The sequence below is a fragment of the Aulostomus chinensis genome, chromosome 2 (assembly GCF_037954235.1).
Source record: "Aulostomus chinensis isolate RoL2024-O1b breed Wild chromosome 2, RoL_Achi_v1.0, whole genome shotgun sequence".
Lineage (NCBI taxonomy): Eukaryota > Metazoa > Chordata > Actinopteri > Syngnathiformes > Aulostomidae > Aulostomus > Aulostomus chinensis.
In genome coordinates this window covers 3,103,187-3,124,771 of record NC_141321.1, presented here as the reverse complement: position 1 = coordinate 3,124,771, position 21,585 = coordinate 3,103,187, and the positions used below count along the sequence as shown (strand labels likewise).

The 21,585-nt window shown below is 42.2% G+C and overlaps 1 protein-coding gene across 2 annotated transcripts in view; it reads left to right on the top strand.

Annotated features, from left to right (window-relative positions):
* Positions 1 to 21,585, top strand: part of fah (fumarylacetoacetate hydrolase (fumarylacetoacetase)) — a 39,769-nt gene that overhangs the window by 3,815 nt on the left and 14,369 nt on the right. For both annotated transcript variants that reach the window (XM_086223081.1, XM_086223090.1), the window contains 8 exons: positions 12,251 to 12,341; positions 13,534 to 13,631; positions 13,789 to 13,841; positions 13,983 to 14,082; positions 15,909 to 16,039; positions 16,448 to 16,523; positions 17,191 to 17,237; positions 17,696 to 17,797. In XM_086223081.1, coding sequence (XP_086079207.1) covers positions 12,251 to 12,341; positions 13,534 to 13,631; positions 13,789 to 13,841; positions 13,983 to 14,082; positions 15,909 to 16,039; positions 16,448 to 16,523; positions 17,191 to 17,237; positions 17,696 to 17,797 — 698 coding nt within the window. The remainder of the gene's footprint in view (positions 1 to 12,250; positions 12,342 to 13,533; positions 13,632 to 13,788; positions 13,842 to 13,982; positions 14,083 to 15,908; positions 16,040 to 16,447; positions 16,524 to 17,190; positions 17,238 to 17,695; positions 17,798 to 21,585) is intronic.

The window sequence follows — 21,585 nt, the reverse complement described above, 5'->3', positions numbered from 1 at the left end:
GGTGTTATTGTTGCATGGCAAATTTAAAAAAAAAAAAAAAATATATATATATATATATATATATATATATATATATATATATATATATAGAAAAAATCAATATAACAATATAAATATATGTAGACAACGTTCCAAGCTCACTGTTAATATATAGCATAGGGTTAGGGATGCCATGATTATGTGTAAAGGCAGAGTGTGAAGAGTGTCGGGGGGTTCTAGGTCTTATTGATAAGGCTGGCGGCAGATGGGAAAAATGTTCTTGAGGCATGACGTTTTGGTCCTGATGGACTGCAGCGTCTTGCCAGAGGGAAGTGGCTTGAAAAGATTGTGACCGGGGTGGGAGGGATCAACCACAATCTTTCCCGCGTGCCTCAGGGTCCTGGAGGTGTACAGGTTCTGAAGAGACAGAAGATTGCAGTCAATCACCTTCTCTGCAGACCGAATGACACTGCCGTCTGCCTCAGTCTTTGGTGTTGGCCGCAGCGTACCAGATGGTGATGGAAGATGTAAGTTCCTGCGGAGTCCAGGTGCTGGAGGATGTAGTAGACTGCATTGTCTAGAGACCTGTTGCCTCTGTAGGCAAATTGCAGTGGGTTCATTCAGGTCATTGACCAGGCGTTGGTCGTTGATGGAGTGGGGGGTTATCGGCATGTAGTTGGTGATCTTCCTGAGCCCTTTCCAGACAGGCACAGAGTTGTTAGCTGAGACCTGGTTTTGGAGCTTCTCAGAATAGCGTTTAGCCTCTTTCACCGCCTTGCTAAACTTGTACTTCGCCTCTTTGGCCCTGTTGAAACACAGAATCCGCCAAATCTGCGGCCAAGTAGAGGCAGGAATTTGCCATCTTGTCCGTGTGAAATGGAGGCATAATACTCCTCTTTTCATAAAAGCCACCACTTGTGGACGTGTAAACATGTGACGTGATGCGCAGCACGAAGTTGCGCGTGAACAGTGACGTATAACGTGTCGGAAGAATATTTAGCCCCGTGATACAGTCTGTAAGTGAAAAAACAGCAATTTTCCACTCTGGCTGCCAGCAGCATTGGTGTCGACTTTCTCTGAGTTGTTTGATGCAGAAGAACTGACGAGTGTTATGTTTGGAAGTTTGAGTCATCATCGACACCCCCAGCTGCCTCACACCTACCCAGCACATTGACGGCTTGTATTTACATGGCATTGGAAGCGGCAATAAGTGTGCCCTCGGAGGAAGAATGTTGCCAGGCCAAAATTGTCCCCAATTTGCTGCACTCTGTCTAAAACCTCAGGCCGAGTCACAAAAAAGAAGGGCAAATTAGCGGATTGCTGTCCAGTATATAAGCAACTTTTCAATCCGTCTTGGTCCCCACTCCTGAAGGCCTCTGCCTTTGCCAACCTTAGCTGTCTGAATTTGGCTATGAAGCAGGGTTTGTCATTGTTGTAACTAAACCTGGTGTGTGATGGGACAAAGCAGTCCTCGCAGAATCTGATGTATTATGTCACAGCCTCCGTGTACTCATCTAGACTGTTGGTAGCTGTGCTGAACACATCCCAGTCAGTTGAATCCAAGTCGCCATCTTGGACTGTGGCACAACAATGATTCAAAATGTTCTCCTCTCTGGTCAGGCAGTTAAAAAAGTATCTGTATTTAAGGAGTTTGTGAGTGAGGTTACCTTTGTTCAAGTCACAGAGAACGATAACTAGGCAGTCCGGGTTGGTCCACTCCACATCCAGTGTCTGGTTGGTGAGCTTGTGCTGTGCATCCTGCACGTTGGCCTGCGGCAGGATGTAAACACCGACCAGAATGAATGAATGGCAAACTCACGGGGTGAATAAAAAGGCTTACAGTTTATTATGAAAGATTCCAGTTCAGGAGAACAGTGCTGCTGGATCACTGTCACGTCGTTGTACCAACCACTGTTGATGTAGAATCAGATTCCTCCACCTTTTGCTTTGCCAGAAAGTTCCGTGTCTCTGTCCGCTATTTAGGGTTGGAAGCCTGCCAGCTGCAGCACAGAGTCCAGTATTAATCCACATAGCCACGTCTATGTGAAGTACAAAACAGTCGAAAAGACCTTTCCCCAACAACAGTTGTAGTTCCTCCAGTTTGTTGGGCAGTGAACGCACATTTGACTTAGACTTTCTTTACTGTCATTGCACAGAAAAACACAGCGGTGAGATTTTGGCAACGAAATGTCGTTGCTTGGCCTCTGGGTTACAACAGAGATGGAAATGTGGGGCAGTTTAAAAATTAAAATATAGACTATGTCACTAAAAAACAAGAGCTAATAATAATGAGTGCAATAGAAAATAAATAGATAAAACAAAATATAGACAACAGAATAAACAGTGTAAACAGTTCAGTGTACAGTGTTCAGTGTACGTTATTGCACAAATAGGAGGTAATAAAAAGATATTGCACAGAAATGTATTGTCCATATGAAAAATATGCACTGAGAAATATGTTGTCCAGAACCTGCCTATCCGCGAGCCGCTGCCTACCCGGATCTGGTGGGCTCTGTATAGGCAGCGGCTGTCTGCTGTGTCCTGGATGGGGGGGGGAGCGGGGTCCCGATGATCTTCTCTGCTGTCCTCACCACTCTCTGCAGAGACTTCCAGTCTGAGGCCCTGCAGCTCCCACACCAGATGGAGATGCAGCTGGTCAGCAGGCTCTCAATGGTCCCTCTGTAGAACATGGTTTGGACGGGAGGGGGGAGGGCAACCCAGTCTCATGTCAAAACGTAAAAAGGCTCCGTTTGTCCACAGTGCAAAACGTATCAGTTCTACGATAAAGGCCTAAAAATTAGAATAATATATTAATGCCTCCTGAGTAGCGTGTGCTGTGAATTTCAGCCATCTAGGTGCTAAGGGGCCCAAGCACGGTCCCGGGGAATCCACTAACCCTAAGGGGCTCCTCAAAGTCTGGCCCTGCTTCCCTGGTTTCATTTGAGCTGAGATATAGTAGTAATGACAGTGCACCTCCATTATATATATAAAAACAACTGCTGCAGTCTTTGGGGCTTGTGTTTAGGGGCATCATATTATGTGTGTAAAGTTTGGTGTATGTAGCCCAAGTAGAAACACCAGAACCCAGATTTGATCCTCAATTCTGCTCCAAAAGGCTCTCGGAGTGCAGAAGTCACAGACCCTGATTTTGCCGTTTAACAAGAGGACAGTTTTTTCTCTTTTAACCTAGGAAGTTGAAATTTTAGTTTGTTGTTCTGTCCTCCAGAAGGATCGCATCTGTTGTAATGCAGTACTACTGTACAGCATCAGAGACATTCAGTTATTGATTGCCTGAATGATTGATTTACCCATGAAGAGGAACAGCTTTGTTGGAGCAGTAAAAATACACATATTGGAACGAAAAAAAATTACATTTGAAAAGAAATGACATGACATTACCAGCACAATATATGAAGAACAGTTAGGATAAATTTAACTGGCCAAATAGTTTGGATTTCTTTAATGATATCCTTGATTAACCCAGACATCAGTGTGGTTTGTTCCACTCAAAAATAAATCTGTAAATATAGCGTGAAATGATGGAACTAAAAGGCCACCTCTGAGTGCATGAGTTAGCCTCTGTGACGGATGTGACGTCAGCAGACCGCGCCCATTAGTTTGAATCATTGTTTATATTCTTAATGCTGATTGGTAGATCTATAATGGTTACAAATGTACTTTGTAGGTTGAATAAACATCCAGAAATTATTTGTTGACTGTCTTATTAATCAAAAGATAAAGTATTAAAAATATGTTTGTTTTTTTTCCTGGGAGTGAGCGATAACTTCCGGATTTTCTCACAGGAGAACGGGGCAGACTTCCCCGCAAGCGGATAAATGGAATTCCTGGCCCACTTTCGTATTATTTTTATTGAACAGCTGTAGTCAACAATAACAACAACAAACAAGCGTAGCTATTTCATATTTTGATGGTAATTCCTGGGTCAATATGTTTTATATTATTTTTATTAGTCAACAATCACACAAATATATTATCAACTCAGATAACGACGCAATGTAACGACAAAATACAAGAACATAAACGCCATTTAGGTTTCCGTGGTTTGAACCATAGCAACAGCAGAAACGTGACACTGTAACGACTCTCTTCCGAGAGGTGAAAGATTCATCGTAATAACGAACAAATCAAAGATTATATACAAGAACTGAGCGAATATTATGAAAACAAAATGTATATTTCTTGCTAGAAATGTCATCAGAATGCTTTATTAAATCAAAACTATCTTGGAATAAGGCACTTTCCTCCGAAAATGACAGGAGCGGCCGCCATGTTTTTGTTTGGAGAGGCCCGCATGAAAGAGTCACATGACCTACCAGCACTCCAATAGAAAAGAACAGAGGAAAAAAAACGTACACATTTCTCAATTTTTAGGCCTTCATGGTAGAACTGATAGGTTTTGACCTGTGGACAAACGGAGCCTTTTCACGTGTTGACATGAGACTGGGTTGCTCGTCCATGTCTTGTAAAGTAGCCGTCCCTTCCACACAGCCAGAGCAGTTGGAAAGCTACCATTTATTTGATCACCTAATTCCTTTTTTTGTATGTAAATGGATGGACTTGATGTTCACAAGCTCCTTCTTGTACTGTTAGAAATAAAAAAGCAGGCTTGTTGACAGAGAGGTCAGAAACATTTTTACCCAAAGAGATTCCATGACTTTTTCACACTTTCAATGAACATTTTCATGACCGTGAGAAAGAAATCATGCCCTCAAATTAACAAGCCACAACATGGAACACAACATCAACATTTATTCATGAAACGAATGTGAACACAAAGAGATTTTTCAACAAGCGTATATGTGCCAGTTTGGAGATATTGATGGAGGAAATAGACAGGACTTTTCAAAATGTATATATTTCTTTTATTTATTTCTATATTATATATTTATTATTCATGAACACATTCACATGGTAATTCATTCCTCTTTTTCTTCTCGAATTCCTCCCTCTTTCTGGAGCCTTGAGGTCTCCTCCTTCTCTTCCTGGAGCCTTGAGGTCTCCTCCTTCTCTTCCTGGAGCCTTGAGGTCTCCTCCTTCTCTTTCTGGAGCCTCTACGTCTCCTTCTTCTTTTTGTGGATTCGCTCCATCTCCCTCTCTCTCTATCTATCTCCTCCTCATCTGACGAAAATTAGTCCAGATCTTCCCTCTCTCTTTCCAGTCTGTCAGTCTGCTCTTCATCCCTCTCAAAAGGTTCCAGCTCCTTCTTCTCTCATTCCACTCCCTCAATCTCCTCCACAGCTCTCTTACAATCAACCCAATCCTCCCTCTCTGTCTGGAGTCTCTCATTCTTCCCTCTCTCTCTCTCTCCATCCGCTCTGTCTCCTCCCTCTCTCTTTCCTCTCTCTCCACCTCCTCCTCGTCCCTCTCGAACTGTAGCAGTTCTTCTCTCTCTCGTTCCTCTCTCTCCATGTATTCCCTCTCTCTTTCCTCTCTCTCCACCTCCTCCTCATCCTTCTCGAACTGTCGCAGTTCTTCTCTCTCTCGTTCCTCTCTCTCCATGTATTCCCTCTCTCTTTCCTCTCTCTCCACCTCCTCCTCATCCTTCTCGAACTGTCGCAGTTCTTCTCTCTCTCGTTCCTCTCTCTCCATGTATTCCCTCTCTCTTTCCTCTCTCTCCACCTCCTCCTCATCCCTCTCAAACTGTAGCAGCTCTTCTCTCTCTCGTTCCTCTCTCTCCATGTATTGCCTCTCTCTTTCCTCTCTCTCCAGCTCTTCCTCGTCCCTCTGGAACTGTAGCAGTTCTTCCCTCTCTCTTTCCTCTCTCTCCAGCTCTTCCTCGTCCCTCTCAAACTGTAGCAGTTCTAACTCCTCTCTCTGGAGTTGCCTCTCCTCCTCCCTCTCTCTCTCAATTCCATCCATCTCCTCATCACTCTCGTATTGCTCTCTTTCCTCTCTCTCTCGTTCGAGTCGCTCCCGTTCCAGTTCCTCCATGTACTGCCTCACTCTCACAGCCAGATCCATTTCTCGTTGTTCCTGGTTCAGTTCTCGGTTGCTAGGAATCAGACCTGTAATATGTCTGATGTTCCAATGGACTGTGAAGGTGCTGATACTGTTGATGCCACTCTGCTTTCTCTTACACAGGAAAGGCTTTTATGACATCATAGACAAAGAATACTTTGATCAAAATGTCCCGGAATTCAGAATTTTGACATCAAAGAATCAGGAATTACTCTATGATCTCTAGTCTTTGAAAGTCCTTTACTCTTTGATGTCAAAATTCTTCCTAAGGGGGGGGGGGGGGTGTGTACAGCCAGGGGAGTTAGAAAGTAACTTCCAGAGTAGTTTTGTACATGTGTGTATGTGTGAGGACTATAATTTTCAAGGCAGTACAGAACACATGAACTGAATCCAAAGGTCACTTTTACCTCAGCACGAATAACGTCAGATTGTGTCCCTTGGACAGTAAAACATAGGGTTTTGTATTTTCTATCCATCTGAATGGAAATGTCGTCGGTTGCGGCTGCAGAAAGAAAGACTTCCCAGCCCTTTCTTTCAAATCTGCAAGTTGTTGACATCAAAGACGATCGGCAAGAAGCTTAGTTTGGAACAACATAAACCGCCAATATTTAAAATGTTGGGAGGCACGGTGGTGCAGTGGTCAGCACTGTCCCCTCACAGCAAGAAGGTTCCAGGTTTGAGTCCCGTGCTCGGGCCAGGATCTCTCTGTGTGGAGTCTCCATGTTCTCCCTGTTCCTGTGTGGGTTCTCTCTGGTACTCCAGCTTCCTCCCACAGTCCAAAGACATCAAGAGGGGACGAGGCTGATTGATACTCTAAATTGACCGTTGGTGTGGCTGTGAGTGTGAATGGTTGTCTGTCTCTATGTGTTGGCCCTGTGATGGACTGGGGACCTGTCCAGGGTGAACCCTGCCTCTCACCCGTAGCCTCTGGGATAGGCTCCACCCCCCCTACAAACCTTAACAGGATGTTGATATGGTTGATTAAAAAAATGAAAAATATCAGTTTAAGGTAGGTTTAGATCCTATATACAGTATATACATACATATACATACATATATATATATACATATATATGTATATATATATATACATATATACAGTATATATATATATGTGTATATATATATATATATGTAAGAAATAATGAATAATGAAAAATATCAGTTTAAGGTAGGTTTAGATCCTATATACAGTATATACATATGTATACATATACATATATACATATATATATATATATATTTAAAATGTTGGGCAACCCAGTCTCATGTCAACACGTGAAAAGGCTCCGTTTGTCCACAGGTCAAAGCCTATCAGTTCTACGATGAAGGCCTCAAAATTGTGAAATGGGTACGTTTTTTTCCCCTTATTTTTTTCTATTGGAGCGCTGGTAGGTCATGTGACTCTTTCATGCGGGCCTCTCCAAACAAAAACATGGCGGCCGCTCCTGTCATTTTCGGAGGAAAGTGCCTTATTCCAAGATAGTTTTGATTTAATAAAGCAGTCTGATGACATTTCTAGCAAGAAATATACATTTTATTTTCATAATCTTCTCTCAGTTCTTGTGTATAATCTTTGGTTTGTTCGTTATTACGATGAATCTTTCACCTCTCGGAAGAGAGTCGTTACAGTGTTATGTTTTCTACTGTTGCTATGGTGGTTGCTAAGGACGCGACTAGCGTCATTCCAAGTTTTCTGCAGTTGTTCTGCTTAAAACCACGGAAACCTAAATGGCGTTTATGTCATTGTATTTTGTCGTTACATTGCGTCGTTATCTGAATTGATAATATATTTGTGTGATTGTTGACTAATAGGGGGCTGCACGGTGGTGCAGTGGTCAGCACTGTGGCCTCACAGCAAGAAGGTTCCGGGTTCGAGTCCCGGCTCGGGCACGGGATCTTTCTGGGTGAGTCTCCATGTTCTCCCTGTTCCTGCGTGGGTTCTCTCCGGTACTCCAGCTTCCTCCACAGTCCAAAGACATCAATCAGAGATTGATACTCTAAATTGACTGTAGGTATGAGTGTGAGTGTGAATGGTTGTTTGTCTCTCTATGTTGGCCCTGTGATGGACTGGCGACCTGTCCAGGGTGTACCCCGCCTCTCGCCCGTTGACGCTGGGATAGGCTCCAGTCCCCCTTAATGTCCCCCTCCAGAGACCCTTAATGTGTAGGAATAAGCGGAAGATGACGATGGATGGATGGATGTTGACTAATAAAAATAATATAAAACATATTGCCCCAGGAAATAAAATATAAAATAGCTACGCTTGTTTGTTGTTGTTGTGTGATTGTTGACTACAGCTGTTCAATAAAAATAATATGAAATGGATTTTAGTGCCCCAGAAATTACAAACATCTGCTTCCGGGGAAGTCGGCCCCAGTTCTTCCGTGAGAAATTCCGGAAGTTTTCGCTCACTCCGAGTAAAAAAAAACAAAAACATTTTTAATACTTTATCTTTTGATTAATAAGACAATCAACAAATAATTTCTGGATGTTTATTCTACCTACAAAGTAGATTTGTAACCATTATAGATCTACCAATCAGCATTAAGAATATAAACAATGATTCAAACTAATGGGCGCGGTCTGCTGACATCACATCCGTCACAGAGGCTAACTCCTGCACTCAGAGGTGGCCTTTTAGTTCCATCATTTCACGCTATATTTACAGATTTATTATTGAGTGGAACAAACCACACTGATGTCTGGGTTAATCAAGGATATCATTAAAGAAATCCAAGGTATTTGGCCAGTTAAATTTATCCTAACTGTTCTTCATATATTGTGCTGGTAATGTCATGTCATTTCTTTTCAAATGTAATTTTTTTTCATTCCGATATGTGTATTTTTACTGCTCCAACAAAGCTGTTCCTCTTCATGGGTAACTCAATCATTCAGGCAATCAATAACTGAATGTCTCTGATGCTGTACAGTAGTACTGCATTACAACAGATGCGATCCTTCTGGAGGACAGAACAACAAACTAAAATTTCAACTTCCTAGGTTAAAAGAGAAAAAACTGTCCTCTTGTTAAACGGCAAAATCAGGGTCTGTGACTTCTGCACTCCGAGAGCCTTTTGGAGCAGAATTGAGGATCAAATCTGGGTTCTGGTGTTTCTACTTGGGCTACATACACCAAACTTTCCATTTGCACTCAAAACAGTCTCTCAGTGCAGACATGGCTCCCTCAGGCCAAACTCTCACCTTCTTCACAACAGGCTTACCTCTGATGAGCAAGGGCTGGTATGCAGGAATTAGCATAACAGAGAGGTGGTCTGAGGAGCCAAGGTATGGGCGGGGGGCTGCTCTGAATGCCTTCTTGATGTTTGTGTAAACCAAGTCCAATGTATTCTCCCCTCTAGTAGCAAAATCCACATGCTGGTAAAAATTCGGAAGCACTGTCTTCATGTTGGCCTGGTCAAAGTCCCCAGCAACAATAAAAACACCCTCCGAGTGTGTGGATTGCATGTCGCTGATGGCACGGTAGAGAGCACTCAGGGCTTGTTTACCGTTTGCGCTGGGTGGGATGTAAACAGCAACAATGGTGACGCTGGTAAATTCCCGACGCAGGAAGAAGGGTCTGCATCTCGCAATCATAAACTCTATGTCCACACAGCAATGACAGGAGACCAGAGTAGCGTTGTTACACTAGCTGTTGTTAGTGTTGATGCAAACACCCCCCCGGGTTTTACCTGTGACAGCATGGCTCCTGTCGGACCTGAATGTTGTTAGCCCGTCCAGGCTAATGGCGGTGTCCAGGACAGAAGAGTTGAGCCACGTCTCGTGAGAATGAGGATGCGGCAGTTTCTTGCCACTATGTCCAAAACTTCAAATTTCAATTCCTAAATCATGTCAGCCTGAGCCCGGAGCATAGGGCCTCATGCAAGAACCACCCATAGGCACAGATTTGTTCTGAAATAGCTTGTACTAATGATTTATGACAAATTCAACTATACAATATAGGCCACAAAGAACATGATTTAATCTGTAGTTTCTTCTTTGTGTTAAGGCCTTTAAACATGATGTTGCTTTTATTTGCAGTTTAAGTCAAGTCAGTTTTATTTGTATATGGTAAAATGGTAAATGGACTCATTTTATATCGCGCTTTTCTACCTTAGTGGCACTCTAAGCTCTTTACAGTGTCGTCTCATTCACACTCACACACTGATGGTGGAGGCTGCCATGCAAGGCACCAACCTACTCATCAGGAGCAATTATGGGTTCAGTATCTTGCTCAAGAACACTTGGACATGGTCACCGGGGTCGAGGATCGAACCAGCGACCCTTTGGTTGCTAGACGGCCACTCTACCCCTGAGCCATGCTGCCCACATAGCCATAGCACCAAATCACAACAAAAGTTATCTCAAGACACTTTCGAAAGTACAGCAGGTCCAGTACCACACTCCTTCAATGAATTTGCTCCCAATAATTTTCCATGAGCAAGCACATCCTGCAACAGCAGCAAAGAAAAGCTTTCGTTCAACAGGCAGGAACATCGAGCAGATCAAGGCTCAATGGGGACGGCCTTCTGCTTTGCCTTGTTGGGGGGTAAGAAAGCATCTATAAAGTCATTCCTTGATATCCAAAAAAAGACATATATTTTAAATGCATTATGAGAAGAATTTTACATCAGGAGCCGCTTCAGGTCTGCAGCCTCCTCCAACAGCATCTGGGAAGTTGTGAAGTGGGGATATCACGATTTCTTTTGATTTTGTGAACATGGTAGCTTTAAATCGGCGGCACGGTGGTGCAGTGGTCAGCACTGTCGCCTCACAGCAAGAAGGTTCCGGGTTTGTGTCCCGCCTCAGGCACACAATCTTTCTGTGTGAGTTTGCATGTTCTCCCCGTGTCTGCGTGGGTTCTCTCTGGGACTCCAGCTTCCTCCACAGTCCAAAGACATGCAATTTGGGGACTAGGCTGATTGATTCTCTAAATTGACTGTAGTTATGAATGTGAGTGTGAATGGTTGTTAGTCTCTGTATGTTGGCCCTGCGATGGACTGGTGACCTGTCCAGGGTGAACCCCGCCTCTCGCCTGTAGATGCTGGGATAGGCTCCAGCCCCCCCGCTTAAGAGGAATAAGCAGAAGACAATGGATGGATGGATGGGTTACTTTAAATGTTGAAGCAATGTCAAACACAATCTGTTGCCAGTCGTTTCTGCAAGCAGGGGCAATGGGGGGGGGGGGATCTACATTTGGCTGTGCAGTGTATATAATTATTTTTGTCTCCATCAATTTATCAAAGTCTTTTCAAACACTAATCAAGTAATGATGCATTAATTTGAATAATTTCTGCTCTCCCTCTCCCCATTTGTCAATTTATTGTCTTTAAAATTATACATGCGCTGAAATTGGCATTCACTGCAATAACATGACAACCTGACAGCAGTTTTTATTGTTTATTATTTAAGAAATATTAGTTTTCAGTGGCACGGTGGTGCAATGGTCAGCTCTGTCACCTCACAGCAAGAAGGTTCCGGCTTCCAGCCCAGGCTCAGGCACGGGGTCATTCTGTGTGGAGTCTCCCTGTGTCTACGTGGATTCTCTCAATACTACGACTTCCTTCCACATTCCAAAGACATGGCAATGGGGACTAGACAGATAGACAGACAGACTACTTTATTAATCCCTTTTGGACGTCCCGCCAGGGAAATTGCACTCTCCTCAACATTCATTGACAGCACTGTTATCATAGAATAGATTATAAATGAAACCCTATCGAAAAATAGCAAAGAAGAGAAAACAAAGACTATATCTATATCTATATCTATCTATATAGATATATAGATATATGCATATATATATATATATATATATATATATACGTGTGTGTACCTGGATGATTATGTATATGTGCATAGACTAGGCCAATTGGATACTCTAAATTGATCGTAGGCGTGGCTGTGAGTGTGAGTGGTTGTCTGTCTATACGTGTTGGACCTGCGATAGGACTGGTGACCCATCCAGGGTGAACCCCACCTCACACCCGGCTGCTGGGATAGGCTCCAGCACCCCCCACCCCCACACCCGCGACCCTTTACTGTATAAGTGGAAGAAAATGGATGGAGGGATGGATGAATAGTATTTTTCAAACACTGATGCATTTCAAAAAGTTCTGAGGTCCTCTGCTGGTTCAGGGTTCAAGTGCTTGTGGGCTGAAGACCTTCAAGTTTGCTCATCCAAAAAAGTGATTAACTACTTACTTCAGCAGTCTGTGGGTACAGCAGTTGGTAGGAGTAAGGTCAATGAGCACATGGCATATTAAAGCCTGCTTTTCTCTTTTCCTCACAGGGGATTACACCGACTTCTACTCCTCAAAGGATCATGCCACCAATGTTGGCATAATGTTTCGGGGGAAAGAAAATGCTCTGATGCCAAACTGGTAAATAGTCGATCAGTTGTTCGTGGGAGCAACCAGAGTGAGCATTGACATACTTCCTGTCTTTTTCAGTTGGTCTAAGGAAACAGGGATATGTGCTGGGACACTTCCAGGGTCCTTTAATTGATTTAGGCCCTAGAGAGTTGGTTTGCACTCAAACACAGCAGCAGGACTTTTATAGCATTCTATTGGCATGCCTCTGTCATAAAGCACGGATAGCTTTTATCTATTCTCAGGTCCTCAAAGGATGAATTTAGCCTGCTGGGACATACCGGTCAGTCTCTGAGTCTGACATACAGGGCATTGGCAGGGTATTTTTTTCCTGAATAGAGCCTCTCCCCCATAGTAATCAAGCAACCACCAAGAACTCTTAAAATGTTTTTGAGTGTGAATCGGATCATCATAGTATATGCTAAGATAAGAATGTACATATAGATACACATATAAATATTTATAAATAGTTGTGGTTAACCCTCAAGTGATGGATCTGTTTTCTTATCAGAAAAAAACGCTAAGCTGTTTGTCCTAGATTTCAATGCAAAAAAATGTGTGGCTCGTTTTCTGCCACACCAAGGCTTGGTTTACAGCAGGGGTGTCAAACTGGTCCAGTAAAGGGCCGTGCGACTGCAGGTTTTCATTCCACCCAAGCAAAAGCAACACCTGATCCAACCAATGAGCTGTGAGGACACAGCTTGATTGATTTAAGTAGATTCAGGTGTTGCTTTTGCTTGGGTGGAATGAAAACCTGCAGTCACACGGCCCTTTACTGGATCAGTTTGACACTTGTGGTTTACGGCATGTCATCACCAGTGTTTCCACTTTTTGCCATAAATTTAGATTTCTCACAGCTGCTAGATGGAGTTAAGTACAAATATTCATGGCCCCTGTAAGTTGAGCCAAGTCACGTCAAGTCTGATTGGTCATCTCATCAAATCACACCATCTTATCGAACACTTTTTTACTTTCACCCTCGTATATCGTTGCCTTCTTAAAATAATCGCCTGTCATTTTTTTGAGTTTTCCAGAAAAAAACAAACTGGAGACAAAACATCATAAGGAGTTGTTTTGGGCAATAAAATTGTCAAAAAATGACTTAGGCATTTTTTTTTTAAGAAGGCTTTAACTCCAAATGGCAGATTAACATTTATGCCTACTCTCAGTTGAATCGACCTGAGTATCATTTTTGTTTACATAGGTTGAGGCTTCCAGTGGGATATCACGGGAGAGCATCGTCAGTGGTTGTTTCTGGGACCCCGATCCGCCGCCCCTCAGGCCAGATGAGACCTGATCAGAGTAAGATCATCAGAGGAGAACCCTCTGCTTTGTACACTGTAATAAAACACCTGCTCGATCACTCCCTGATTTTACCATTACTAAGTTTTTTCTTATGTAAATGTCCAAAACTTTTAAGATGTGTGAGTGCGCAATAACATTTGTGTTACCCTTTCAGCGAAACCCCCCGTGTTTGGCCCATCAAAGCAGTTGGACATTGAGCTTGAGATGGTGATTACAGTATTGACTCTATCTTATGTTTATGTTTAGACAGATCTGAAAATAAAACTTAATTTACACATTCTGAAAAATATACTGGCTTATAATGGAATCGCTGTTATAATTAATGAAAGTCCTGGTTTCTTTGAAAAGGCTTTTTTTGTTGGAGGAGGGAACTCGCTTGGGGAGCCAATCCCTATTGAGAAAGCCCATGAACACATTTTCGGCATGGTGCTCATGAATGACTGGAGTGGTAAGAAGCTCTGCACAATCCATAACACATCCGTTTTTTGGTCTTTGACTCTCTTAACTGATAAAACAGGGCAAACAAATGCTGGAATTGATCTGACATTGAGCAAGAATGCAGAAATGAGTAACCATAAAATGGCTGCCGTTTACTCCAACAAGGTATTTTTCAGTATTTTTCCAATGGTGATGCAATTTTATTCTAAGCTTCGGACAGCAATGTCAAAATGATCTCTCAGGACCAAAACCTTTTTCTTATGTTTTACCTCTCACTGACAAGTCAGTTTTATATGTCATTTATTTACATGTAATTTCTTTGAAAGCCCTTTTTCACCATCACATACAAATATTATAAGTACTTAACTTCTTTATGCTGCTCTTCTATTTTATTACTATCTTTCTTTCTCTGTGTCTCTCTCCCCGTCCCTTCTTCTTTTTTACTTTCTATCCTTTGTGGTTTTTCTTTCTTATTAATGTAATGTGATGATGTGTTGACCCGCCAAGGGACTATAGATGACAATTAGCTTTTTGCTAACCCTGGCACGTTTACATTTTAGGTGTAAACTAAAAATGTTGATTGATGTGCATTGTCCCTTTTAAATTAACAAATAAATAAAATAAATGGCTCCTCACTCCTTAACTCTTTTCAACAGCAGTTGGTTGGGGCCACATGTTGCAAAGGCATACATATCAGACATGTCAGAGCAGCAGCACCATGGCAGAAAATAATTTTGAAATGGGATGAGATTCAGCTTAAACCTTGTAGCTGAACAAAGTCAGTTGTATTCTTAATCAATTTCCAGGCTGATTATTGCTGAATTACCCTTAATTGAATCTCTTATTGCCATTTGTTGTTGTACTGAATAAACAAGCAGAAACAATGTGCAGTGCTGAATGGTTGGACAACTTTTGATGTTGATAACCACAAAGTCTGTGTGACTTTGACTGATGTTCTAATTGTAAATTGAAGTTGACACTGTACTTTCAAACAGGCTGCATTAATAAGCCGTGACATTTCATGTTGATGTAGTCACTAAATTTATCTCCGCACTATATATGCTGCTTTAATCCCTTCATATTTGGCCATTTGGAACTGGGTTCAGATTAATGACAGAGTCTGTCTTCATCAGATCATCAGCGTGGGTTTATGCATGTACACGTGTGTGAATGCATGCATGCATGTACACGTGTGTGAGTGCATGCATGCATGTACACGTGTGAGTGCATGCATGCATGTACACGTGTGTGAGTGCATGCATGCATGCATGTACACGTGTGTGAGTGCATGCATGCATGCATGTACACGTGTGTGAGTGGATACATGCATGTATGCATTCACTCACACACGTGTACATGCATGCATGCACTCACACACGTGTACATGCATGCATGCACTCACACACGTGTACATGCATGCATGCACTCACACACGTGTACATGCATGCATGCACTCACACACGTGTACATGCATGCATGCATGTATGCTTGTGTGGATGTTAGTACAGCTGGTCCTGTCGATCAAATTTATTAGTTTAATTAATAGGCAACATTGTTGATACAGGTTAGTACTCCAACAGATCTACAAGTAGTGATCAGTTAGTTCCTGCAGTTACCATCTCCCAAAGGTGATGATAACTGCAGGAACTGTGACAGCTCACAGGACTGTTGCATGTAAATCAAAGACAACAACTCATTAGTGACCACTGAACATCTTCAGACACATCAGTGAGGAGGTGTAAAAGTTTCAATGAAAAACTTTAATATGAAGGAAACTTGTGATTTCTTTATTGCTGATTTAATTACATACATATTGATTCTTGTATTTCCTTGCAGCTCGAGACATCCAGGCTTGGGAGTATGTTCCTCTGGGTCCATTCCTGGGGAAGAACTTTGGGACAACCATCTCACCTTGGGTTGTGCCCATGGAGGCCTTGTTACCTTTTGCTGAACCCAACGCCATTCAGGTTAGTGCTGTCAGTGGCAGGTGATTATTTTCCACCTGTTTCTTGTTGTGTCACTAGTTTAGGTTATCCCTTAGTTAAGTCTATTTCAGTTCTTTGTCAGTTCCTTATGTCTCCATACCTGTTATTCTTCACCTGTTTTGTTTTCCCACCTGCTGTTTTGGAATCTGATTTGTTTAAGTTTTATTTTTGTTTATGAAAAACCTCATGATCTCTCTATCCTGCATTTTCATTGCTGTCAGTCCAGATGCACACCACAACCTGACAGGTTTCATTCTATTTGGAGGATAGGTGTTGTATGACCCAAAGAAGAATCAACTCATATTTATTTTTATCCTCAAATGCCACATGGACAGAGGAGCTTCTCATGGTGCCATTTAAGTTTACATTTTGTTTCCCCTCCTCCCATAGGATCCAGAGCCCCTCCCCTACCTGAGACACCAAGATCCATACACCTTTAACATTAACCTGTTTGTTTCACTAAAAGGTACTCGGCAGTGGTTATCATCAAATCAACTGTGACAGTTTCACTGTGTTCTTTTGTCAGTTGTCATATATTCACACACCAACTCAAGTGCACATTGCACTTGAGCAAGATGCAGCAAGATGAATATGGAGGCAATCAAAGGCAGTGACTAGAGGAACCATTCAGATATTTTGTAAAATAATTTAGTGAAGGTAGGAAGCCAGAAGTAGAGGCAAAAGTAGAAGTACAATACACTAGAGCTTGCATTGAAATTATTCTCAAATAAAAGTTCAGCAAAATACCCGTATTTCAAAAGTAAGGTTTCTTATATACTGTACAGTACTGTACGGCTAATTCAAGCACAGTAATTCTGTAGTTTAAGTTACTGTAAAATAAAACACAACTTTTATTACCTTTTATCATTATAAATTAGTAAAGGAAAAAAGTTAAAAAGCATTTAAAGCAGTCTGTAGTACATGCAGCTGAGTGTATTAATTCCTCCTGAAATGTAGCCTTGTGCACCAGTACGTTGTCCTCCACCACTAGACTGAATGGTAGTTGACATCTCAGTCTACATGAACTAGAAGGAATGAATACTGCCAATGACTCCTGTTGAATGCAGTTATTGCAATTACAGTTTGTAATGAATAGGTGGTTTCTCAGTTATTCTGCTGTTTTTTTCCTGCAGGACAGGGCATGGCAGGGATGGCAACCATCTGTAAATCTAACTTCAAGGTAAGAAGCTGGTTTACTGAGCCACATCCTCTTGAACAGTGCCGAAAAGCAATAGAGAAATTTGGTTTGTCTTGATCAGACCCACTGTGTTTTTTGCTTTTGTGTGTTTTTTTGATTGTGACATCATCTACCTTCTACCTTGGACTTCCTGCCTGTGGTCTTCAAATTTCGGCAGGTGGCATAATTGAATTGAACTGAAATAATGAAATAAATTACAATCTACACAGCATTTGAGTAAAAGCCCATTACATTTTACCAAATTCTCAAAAATAAGTCACATTGTTGATAATTGTTGGCAAAGAATTTAGAACACCTGCAGTTCAGACACAGATGTTGTTGGTCATCTCTACACTGCAGCGGCAAGTCTGAGCAGTTGCTGTCTCTTCACAAGAAGAACAAGGATGATCTAGACTCTCAAGTTTGATTATCCTCTTTCCCCTCCATCTTCCTCTATGTAGTACATGTACTGGACCATGAAGCAGCAACTAGCCCATCACACAGTCAATGGCTGCAATGTCAGACCAGGAGACCTGCTGGCCTCTGGTACCATCAGTGGACCTGTGAGTGTCTATGTCTTCAGTGTGTGCACTGGTGTGTGGTTTGTGTGTGCTTGCGTGCATGTGTGTGCATAAATGTTTTTATTATCTATGAGAGGCCTTTTCTGATATAATAACTAACCTTTTCAGGCCCCCTAGTCCTCATGGGGACCAAAGACCAGTCCTAATTCAACAAAATGTCATTTATGAGTTTCTGGTTAAATTTTTTTTTTTCTGGTTAAATTTAGAGTTAAGGTGTTAATTGAAGCTAAGTTAAAGTTAGAGTTACATATCAGTTATTAGAGTTCGGTTTAATTTTAGTGTTAGGATTAGGGATGGGCAAAATGTAATGATAATCTGTAGACTGCATTAGACAAACTCGACTCTGGCTACACTGCTACCAACCTCAGAATGTCAGAACTTTGGCGGGAGCATAAGGAAGCTGCAGTAGTTTATCCACCATTCAGGAGGAGCGTTTCATTTCACTGATATGGGGGGCTCCATGAGTTGACTTTTCTTGCTGGTGAATGTAGAAAAACTGCAGCAGGGTCTATAGGTCAGGAGTTTCCTAGCTACCTGTTTGAAAGTATCCAAACAGTGTTGTTTGGAAACAGCAGGAATCATCTTTGTTGCAGACTTGATAAGGGATATTACCTCACCGCTGACTTGACAAAACAATGCATTATCTGCTGATTTGAAGGTGAAGGTTGTGTTTAATTAGGACTTAATTATGTGGTACCTAAAGGGCTTGGCTTCACTCTTGACACAAGGATGTTGAATGAAAGTGGCTTGATGCCAATGTTTGAAATGCACTTTATGCCACCACCCTGTATCCTAAGAGGAGATCAAGTGCACTTGATACAGTGGTAGCCTCTCGCCCCTTTCTATCCACCAATCGCTGCTCAAGATGGCATCACTACCTAAGATGGCTGCTGGTGCAGTTTGGCTGCCACTCCGTCTGCTGCACAGATGCTAAACTTGGACTGTAAAGGTGTCCTAAGAGTCAGTGACTTCTCCCACCTTTAACCTCCAACACAGCCGACACTTGTACTGGATCTCTATTCTCAAACTCAACATCTTACCATGTGGGAGAAGATCCTCTCCAACTAGTCCTAGGTCTCCCTGGATCAACTCACACAGGTATCTGACTGGGCCTCCTGTTTCCCCCTGCCACGTCGCTGGCCAACATGGGCCCACTCGCTGTTAGCCTGCTAGGATCATCCCATCCTGCTGTCGGCCACCCTACTGAGCTCTGGTTTGTCCCATTAGACACCACTGTGCTGGGCTTGCCTCCACTCTAGGCTCTGGCTACTAGCCTCTCCAGTACCCCAAACTCTTAAACTGGCTGCTGTCATCCCCATCCTTAAAAAAATCTGGACTCAACCCTTACTTTGACAAATTTCCAGCCCATCTCCAATCTCCCCTTTCTTTCAAAGCTCAGCTCAAAGCCCACCCCACCTCCAACAATCTGTTTTAACCTCCTCAACCCAGTTTTCGCTCACAACACATCACAGAAGCGGCTCAAAATCACTAATGATCTCCTCCTCTCCTCTGACTCTGGTCATCTAAACTACCTCATTCTTCTTGACGTCACCATTCTTCTCTCCTTCCTCAAATCCTCCCTTAACATTACTGGTACTGACCTCTCCTGGTTGAAGTCATATCTCACAAACAGACATCAGTTCATGAATATCAACAACTGCACCTCCTCCATAACTCTGCTGTCCCAAGACGTCCTCCTGGCTTCGGTGCTTGGTCCTTTCTTCTTTATCTTCTACATCCTTCCACTTAGTAACATCATCCACCATCATGGCCTCCACTTCAACTGCTATACCGACGATGTCCACCAAATCCATCACTATAGCAACCTACTCCACCCTGTCCAACTGTCTCTCTGAAATCAAATCCTGGTTGCAAACCAACTTCCTACAACTCAAATGTGACAAATCTGACTTAATCATAATCAGCCCTAAGTCCATAACTACCCAGACTTTCAGCCTCACCATCGACTCCACCCTGTTCCCCTCTCCTCAAGCCTGCAACCTTGGAGTCATCCATGACAGTCACCTCACTTTTGAACACCATACCAACCAGATCACAAAACTACATTTTTCCACCTCAAAAACATAGCCCATGTCCATCCATCTCTCTCCTTCTCTGCAGCTGAAACACTGATCCATGCTTTCTTCACATCCAGAACAGGTTACTGCAATAGCATCCTTTACGGCACATCATGCAAAATCCTTAATAAACTTCAGTATATTCACAACTCCGCTGCTTGCCTCCTCACTCATACCCACTCCTGTGACCACATCACCCCTGTCCACCAGAACCTCCACTGGCTCCTTGTCCAAAAACGCATCCAATTCAAAATCCTTCTCCTCAAGCACCTCCTTACCTCACTAACATGCTCCAACACCATATTCCATCACGCTGTCTCCACTCATCCCATGCCAACCTCCTTTCTGTGCCACATAAGACCAAGCATCAGACCTGGGGGGATAGAGCACTCTTCATCGCTGCACCTTCCCTCTTGAACTCCCTCCACAGTCAACTCAGAGACTGCACCGACTCTTTCTCATTCAAATCACTACTCAAAAGTCATCTGTTCAAAACTGCTTTGAACTTGAACTTGAAAGAAACTTTATTGTCCCCTGAGGGTCAATTCTTTTTGCAGCGGGCAGAACTAAAAACAAAACATGTATAATAAAAGAAAAAAGAAAAATACAACACACAGGAAACACTCATTCAATCATAAAAAGGTACACATATTCCCAGGATGGTAAGTCACAACAAGTTAATAAAACCAATGGTCCGCAGAGGTTTTGTTTCCTTCAGGACCGCTTTGTGCGTCGGACACAAATAAAACACACTGTGGTCAGACTTTAATGTTTAATGTTGGACTAGTTTGCATTTTGTTTTGTATTGCTCTGCATTTTAGTGTGTTGATTTTGATCTTTTAAACTTTGTAAACCGTGCAAAATGTATTATCAATATTATTATTATTATTATTATTATTATCATTGTTGTTGTTGTTTTTGTTGTTGCTTATGCTGTTATTGTTATTATTATTAAATGTTAGCTTTGAAGGTAATTTTAACTGTGCATCTTTAGCTTGTGGACCATTTCTGCTCCCAGGCAGATGGTGGTGATGTGCGTGAGTTCTGTGAAGCATTCCAGTGTTTGGATGTCTTGAACTAAACTGAGCTTATCTTGTCTTTCATAACAACTTTCCTTTGTTCAACAAATTGAGTATGCAGTACTGCTTCTTCTTGGTCTTTGGTTTTACTTTTGAATCCTTGTTGGCTATGAGACAGAAAAAATGTAGTCCGTAATAGATAGATGCTGGCAACTTTATTTTAATTTCATGTGTGTACCATAACGTATTCTGACATGCTTGATAACTAACTTTTAAATGTATCTCTGAGCCAAGGAATGTTTTTAAACTTGGGTCAAGTTCTTGTCAGTATTCTTATGAATAAAATTCCGAGAAACTTGATAAAGATGGGCCCTCGGGGCCCAAGGTGTACAACTGACAAGCCCCAGAACTGGGTCTGAACAAGCACCTTGCTGCAGTCAAATCATTCACTTTCTAACAGGAGCCATTTGTGTTTTAAATCATCAAACGTCATTGTCTGCATCGTCTACAAGAAAGTGCTAGAGTGCTAAAGTGCTATTGTACTATTGCAGATCCCAGCAGCAAATAAATAAAAAATAAAAACTGCTCAAAACAGGTTTTCAGTGATATAAAATCAGTAAACGAAATAAAAACGCAGAGCAGCACCATAAGAGAAACTGAATAGAATCTGAAT